The sequence below is a fragment of the Episyrphus balteatus genome, chromosome 3 (genome assembly GCF_945859705.1).
Source record: "Episyrphus balteatus chromosome 3, idEpiBalt1.1, whole genome shotgun sequence".
Taxonomy (NCBI): domain Eukaryota; kingdom Metazoa; phylum Arthropoda; class Insecta; order Diptera; family Syrphidae; genus Episyrphus; species Episyrphus balteatus.
In genome coordinates this window covers 100,066,296-100,073,928 of record NC_079136.1, presented here as the reverse complement: position 1 = coordinate 100,073,928, position 7,633 = coordinate 100,066,296, and the positions used below count along the sequence as shown (strand labels likewise).

General features: G+C 34.1%; 1 protein-coding gene across 1 annotated transcript; it reads right to left on the bottom strand.

Moving 5' to 3' along the window:
- Positions 1–1,681: 1,681 nt before the first annotated feature.
- Positions 1,682–6,993, bottom strand: LOC129916109 (uncharacterized). Its single transcript, XM_055995896.1, is given in 9 exon segments — positions 1,682–2,092; positions 2,164–2,683; positions 4,393–4,697; positions 4,763–4,888; positions 4,971–5,829; positions 5,893–6,116; positions 6,211–6,348; positions 6,351–6,642; positions 6,706–6,993. Coding segments are annotated over 9 exon segments (2,835 nt in total). The 5' UTR covers positions 6,826–6,993; the 3' UTR covers positions 1,682–1,841.
- Between the last annotated feature and the right edge of the window lie 640 nt (positions 6,994–7,633).

Genomic DNA, 7,633 nt, shown 5'->3' with positions numbered 1-7,633 from the left:
GGCTCCCCGATTATAGCAGTGACTTCCAAGCCGAGATATTGGCAGTGCTGATGCTAAACAAATATCCATGATGGCGATATCACCTGCTCACATCACCTTTTTCATTGATAGCCAAGCGTCAATAAAAGCGATTTCTGCCACCTTAATCAAGTCAAAGCTTGTTTCTTGCTGTCGCGAAGAGCTTAGGGTTCTTGGTATGCAGCATAATGTAAGACTCTGCTGGGTTCCCGGCCACAGTGATGTGTTCGGCAACGAAAAAGCGGACGAGCTTGCAAGGGAAGGCTCAGTACTTGATCCTTCTCTCATAGACCATAACATCAGAATCCCACAATGTGAAAAGAAACGAAATATCGTCAAACATATTTTTCAAAAAAACCAATGAAAGATGGAACCTCCTAGATACCTGCGGTCACACCAGGAAACTTTGGCCGAATTACGACGAGAAAAAATCTAATAAGATCTTACTACTCAATAAACCTTCCTTAAGATCCCTTATAGGTGTTTTAACGGGACATAACCTACTGGGCTACCATAAAAAGAAAATAGGGCTTAGCACAGATGACCTATATGTAGAGGCTGCTGCAATGAGGATGAACAGGAAGATACTACTCACTTCCTCTGTCACTGTCCAGCACTCTGCCGCACTAGAAAAACATTTTTAGAGAACTACTTCTTTAATGAATTAGAAGAACTATCAGAACTGTCAGGAAATAGCCTACTGAACTTTGTCAAGTCTACCAAGTGGCTCTACAAACCATAGGATTCATAGGATTACACTTTTTTAATGAGGTTATAAATACTTCAAGGAATCACAAGGGATCTACATTGATCAAAGTGTGACGGTAACAACATCAACTGTCAGCCCATTTACCCTAACCTAACCTAATACTCCATTTTATAAAATGGTGACTCTAGTGATCATACCTTGTCTTTTTACACCATGTAGCACGTAGACCTATCGGCGAAATGTGGCTCAGATCTCAGTCTATTTGTACTGATATGATAGATTCAATGAATCATCAAAACGTTTACGTTGGATTGTATTCATATGCAGTATTTCGACCCACTGTATATTTTCACCAGAGCCAAAATGAGATAATTTCGCAAATTATCTTTTTAAAAGAGTCCCGTTTAACAAAAACTCTTATACAGTATTACATAAACGGCAATTTTTGGCATTAGTAAAACTTTATAGAAGCAAAATGTTTAGTTGGATAAGAATGTTTTTGGACTTCTGTCGGCAAACTCTTCTCAACATCATTTAGTATGTTTATAATGACTAAAATTAACGTGATCTGCATCTGCGTAGGTACTAGACTTTTTTTTATGTTTGTTACATTGGAACTTCGGACTGAGTGAACCGATTTTGATAATAATTTCATATTTTTGAAAGCTGGTACTTTTAGATTTCGGTGTGGTCCCATTTCAATTTGGTATTGATTAGAAAATCATCTAAGTTTAAATTCGATCCATTAAAGTCGGTGTATACCTACCTATAATTTTATTGTTAATAAGTCTTTCCTTGATCACTTCTGGTTGGCGTGAGTAAATACGGAGACATAAAATACTAACCACTTTTCCAAGATTGCGGCTGCTCCCGATATCCATTATCCCAACAAATTGATTTTTATGATAAGGACATTAGATTTAATTTACTAATTTGCCTAGGCTAATGTACTATACACAAACTTGGATTGTAATTAAATTTAATTAAATATTGATTGTTATTTATGTACATTTGCATTAAAACAAATTTTTTTTATGAAAATAAACTTTTTTTCAAATTCAAATTTTTTCTTTAAGTTATTTGTGCTTGATCAAAAAATAAATAAAATGTTCTTCTAATTTCTATAAGTCCCATCACCAGTATTCCCCATAAATTCAGTCCATCGTTGCTTTTTGATATCGTCCAGCTCGGAGCAAATTTCACCTTTTTCTAATGAACGACACGTACACGTTAAAGTAATCCTCGTGATGACCATTTGCGACTCATATCTGGGTATGGATGGTGTAAGGCTACTTATGCTCCTTCCACTTAAGCATTGCTTTAAGAATTGTTTTTCTAAAACGCTTAAATTTTCCGCTGTGTAACCTATTTTTATGAATAAATGAAACAATTTTAAAAGTCATACAAATATTTTAACTTAAAAGTTTTATACTCACTTCGGTAAGCGCTTATTTTTTCTTCCATACAATTCCAATCTTGGGGTAAGAAAAGTGGTGGATAAGTCTCAGATTCTCTGATATTCAATAAGAAGGCATAATCTATTGATGTTGGTAAATTGTCCAGCGGTTTTAAGAGAACACCACTTGAAGATATCGAAGCTAAATACTGTACATCATCATCTTTATCTGTGTTGCTATCATCACGTTGTTTTCGTTGTTGACTTTCGTTGGGAAGATATTCGTATTTGTTTCTGTCTTTGAGAACATCTTGTTCTTCTTTTTCAACTTCTAAGTCCCACAGACTTAATGGTTCCTCTTTTTCGAGACTATTTTGTGCAATACTGGGAACTGTATCGTTGGGAGTCGTTTCAAGACTAATGAATTCACTTCGGACGTCTCTATTTCCGGGGTATTTAGACCTTAGTCGTATTGGACGATCATTGGTTATGCCATCATTGTCAACGTAAATTTCTTGATATTCTTCTTGACTTCGAGGTGGTTCGGCTTCATAATCTTTCTAAAATACAAGAGACAAAAAAATAATTTGAAAACACTATCGGAGCATTATTGACATAAAAAAGAACATAATATGCAAGTGATTTTGGACTCCAATTTACTAAAGTTCTTAAAATTTATCATCAAATACCTAGTTTCTAGCAAATTCACATTTCTGAGGTATCAGAGCGCTTAAAAATAAAATCAAATTTGGCTATTCAAAACATCCGGATTACCGTTTTAAATGCAGAATCCAAACATTTACCATTTATTATTAAGATCCGAAAAAAACTTGTTTATGAATGTAGCTTACTCATGAGTCATCAGTCATCACTTTCATAATAAAGTATAACCTTTTTTTATTTTAAGCATTTGATAAGAAAAATAAATTGCACGATTTGGTTGCAAGAGCAACTTCTCTTATGTTTAAAGTTTCTGGGATTATTAAAACTTTTTAAAAATTCATAAACGAAATTTGAAAATAACATAATAATTTGTGTGGTTCTGACCTCCATGCCAAGAAGTATCCCATTTAATTTCTTGTAGGTAAACAAAATTGAAAATCGTTGGAGCCGTTTTTTATTTTTTTTTTTTATTTCAAGAATTTTTAACAAAATATAGGTACCTATACCGATTTTGGAAAAGTTAAATTTTCTGAAAAACGGCTCCAACAATTTTGTTAATAAAATTTAAATCTTAGTTTTTGTACAGACGTACCTATACCAAGTTGAATCCAAATCATTACAGCCGTTTTCTTGAAATTGCAATATCCTTAAACCGTTATATGGGAGATTGGAGATATTAAAAAACAAAACAAAAAAAACCTTGGAAATTATGAAAAAAAAAAACAAGAAATTAAAAAAATCAGTGTGCCAATTATAGCTGCTGCTCCGTACCTATAAATGGACACAAAGACGCACTGGATGCGCAGGCGCACAGACCGACATAACACGTGGGAAATAAGATCAATTAAAAAAACAACGAAATTTAGTCTTTTTTTATTGAGTTGAAAATTAATGGTCTGATTATTTATCCCAAATCCTTGCGATTTTCGACTATATAGATTTTTTATGAAATTTCGAAAAACTTTGAACTTTGAACAAGTATTTAATTCCCTTGTCCATAATTGATTTTTTTTTTGTAATTCTTTTGTTAAAACATATTGGTTGGGAGAAATGTTTCTTTATAGAAATTTCAATTATTTTTTTGGCGCCGAAACGAAAACGAAAACCCAAAATCCCGAAAACCCAGAACCCCGAAAACCCAAAATCCAGAATGGGATCCCGAAATTCCGTAAATTTTTTCGGGATTTCGGTTTCGAAAATAATCCTTAAATCGTTGAACTAAAATCAAAAGAATTATAAGTTTTAATATTTAACTTATAATAATTGTATGTTTAAATTGTTATTTAATTGGTTTTAATTTTCATGCGCCCCTGGGCCGCCGCCCCCGGCCCTGCGTGTAATGTTTTGAAAATAAACGATTCAATTAATATTCTGCGCACTTCGGAATCAATTATTTGTTGTCTAGTCACTAAATCAATGCTATTATTTGGGACGCCAAAAGCCCATGGCTCATAAAGTTCTTAAAGATCTTTCACATCCCTGATTTATAACTTTTAACCTATAAACTGTGGTTTCACAGTGCACAGCAATGTTGACTTTTTCATTCATAAAATTAAATTTTGGAATAAGGAAAAAGATACCACGTCACAACATATTATGTACTTACAAAATCTCGTGGATTGTTGTTCTGATACGGCAAATATTGGTAATTTCTTCTGCTTCCAAAAATCGGCATAGATTCCGCCTTGTCATCTAAGGAACTTTTATCAAGTTTAACGGAATGCAATTTTGGTTTAACCGATGTGCTCTTTAGAACCTTATCATCAGTTTTCAATTGTTCTTCTTCATTTCGTTGGTTATTATTTTTCATCAGTTTATTCAGCATTTTTGGGTGTTTTAGAGGTGACTTAGATTTTTCTATTTTGATAAGCTGAGAACTTTGAGTTCGATTTAATTTGAGTTCCAAGTCGTCTATAATTGAAAAAATGAATATACATTTAACTTATAGAAGAGCAATCCAACTAAAGGAAATATACCTGTGCTGAATATAACAGCGCCTGGTGGCTCAATATGTCTTGCAATCGCATATAATTTTACAACAGTCGATTCATTATATCTTAAAACACATGTATCTGCTCTAGCTTGAAGAATTATATCACTTCCTGTTCAATAATAAACACATGCCATAAATTATTATGCGATGTAGATGCTATATATATTTTTGAAACCCAATTATCTACATACCTGGAATAAACTCATATGCATCTTTAGCGCCATATTTGTTTCTACATTGAGTTTGCCAGTGCAAAAAGAAATCACCGCCAAAAGTCTGTGATATTGACATTCCACCGAGCAAACTGGTAGCTCCTCCCGAATCAGTCATCATTGCATCTAACAATGGTTTTCCAGTGATTCCATCCAAAATTGTTGTCTGTGAATAATAATAAACTGGAAATCCTGGTCCAGTGTTATATTTAACCATGAAATCGGTAACATTGTCATGGTTGAAATGTCCAGGAACAATTGCACTGACACTTTCACTTGCTGGGAAAGTGAAGTTCCATAACATTGCAAAGGTTTTTCCATCAAATGCATATATTGTTGAATTAAATGAGGACACAATAATATCATTTATTGAGTCACCCGTTAAATCAGTCAAAATTGCTGGAGCCATAAAACCCGAAGAATTGGTCCTGTACAATGATATAAACTGTTTTTCACTCGTGTATTGCATTAGATTCAGAAGGCGAATGGAGTAAACACCACCAGGTGTATTTTGACCCCCGGTTATTATCATTAAAACCTCAGTTCCATCTTGTTGTGTAACTATTTGTATGGGGACAAAAGCTTCTTCACGAAATGGTGTTGGAATCACACGAATGACCTTCCCTGTCCTACCGGATATCAGTTTGATGTGACCAGATCTCGAAGTGGCTCGTTCTTCTACATGAACTGCTAATACTTCAGGTGTTTCATCGCCATCTAAATCACGAACTGAGTTTATAGTATACAGGTCGATTACAATAGGAGAATTCGTTTCGATTTCAGTCTCCTTAAAGTCCCATATTTTGTTTCCATTTCGACCATTTATAGCAAAAATCATCTAAATGCAATTCAAAAGAAAAAGATAATTATTGTAGTGCAAATAAAAATGCATCCCACTTACACCTAAACGGCCAGATGCTATGCAATCCGTGAAACCGTCTTTGTCGATATCGACGGTGCAATACAAAGAGAAAACATTTCCTATGCTCCAAGTTTGCCACAGTAATTTTCCGTTTGCCCCATCAAGAGCTATAACTCCCCCTTCGCATGGAACATCTTCATTGTCACCTTGTTGTACCGATTTACATTTTGGCAAGGATATTTCATCATACTGAATGTTATCGTCTGTAAAAACGCAATTAAATATCAAAAATATTCGAAAAATTGTGCCATTTTAGCGGGTCAGAAAAAAAGTTAAAATTTCTTAACACATAATTACCAACTCCATAGCCAAAAATTATGTCCATTATATCGTCCCCATTTAAATCAACCTTTCTCATAGGACTTTCACTATTTATTCGCGGAAACGTACGACTCCATATTTTGTGCACACTTATCTGAGTGCACGGTACAAATCTGTACCCATACTATCACCATACAAAACTGGTGAAGGCAAACTGAAATTTGGTTCTTTTTTCAGCCATATTTTGATTTTTTGCAAGGGAATCGGAAACATTGTCAGTATCATTGCGGCCAACATTATGAATCCAATTAAAATAGTTAAGGCTGCTAAGCCGTAGCAAAATGGTTCACAACATTTCCAGCATCTTCGATGTTTTTTCATTATAGGCGGGAGTGAACTCTGTGGCTTTCCACCATTTTTCCGACGTGGCGCCATTAATGGTCGTTTCAGTCCTTTTTCTTCACTAATCTGTAAGTTATTGTAATGCAATGATCATTATTATATGGTAGCAAAAAGCCATATTTGTAATACCTTGGCCGTGCGAGCATCCTTGATAAAAACATCGTCTTCGACTTCATCACTTATATCTTCTTCGATGCTATCACGAATCGCAATTCGATCTGATGGAACATATGGTCGCATTTTTATCATTGCAAAAGTCTAATTTCTGAGTCTTTTCTTTTAAATTTGCTAAGATAGGCTTAGACTTATTGGTTTAAAGTAATTTTCGAATAAGGAAATATATTAATTTCAACAATATATCTGGATTAAATTTTCACGATTGCATCCGAATTGAAAAACAAAACAATATGTCACTTTCTGTTTCGAACAATGTTTTCCGAAATGAAAAATCAATATTTAATTCATAAGGTTTATTGGGATGTAAGGGCATGCGCGAGCAAAATACAGCTCACGTGGTGTTTGTTTATAACTTCTTTTCTAGTTAAGATTAAGGGTAAGCAGTGAACTTGTTACGCTTTTTTCATATGCTTTTACAAACATAAAGGATTATGATGTCGGCGGCAGCTAAGGAAAATTCTTTTTATTTTAATTTTTAACCTTAATTCATAGTCAAGGTAATAACTCATAAGTAAGGAAACATTATTTATTTGTATGTTTAGTTAGCAAATCATTCAAAGACATTCAAAAAAGCTTCCAAAGAGCTGTCAGAAGATTTCTTGCTTCAGGGATGACCGATTTATATCAATATTGATGCAGCAGGGGCGTTAATCTACCGGTAGATATCGGCGGCATTGCTTAGGAAAAATGCAATTTTTTACATGATTATCGAGCCAAACAAAATTGTTGGGGTTACAATAGATTTTCCAGCTCTTATACCAAAAAAATATTATGACACACAAAAACTCACATATTTTTTAACATTTCGATTGCAGAGGCCAACAAGTAAACCCACCCATATGAAGCAGTAATGTTTAAGTTAAGTTAAGTTTATCCTTTT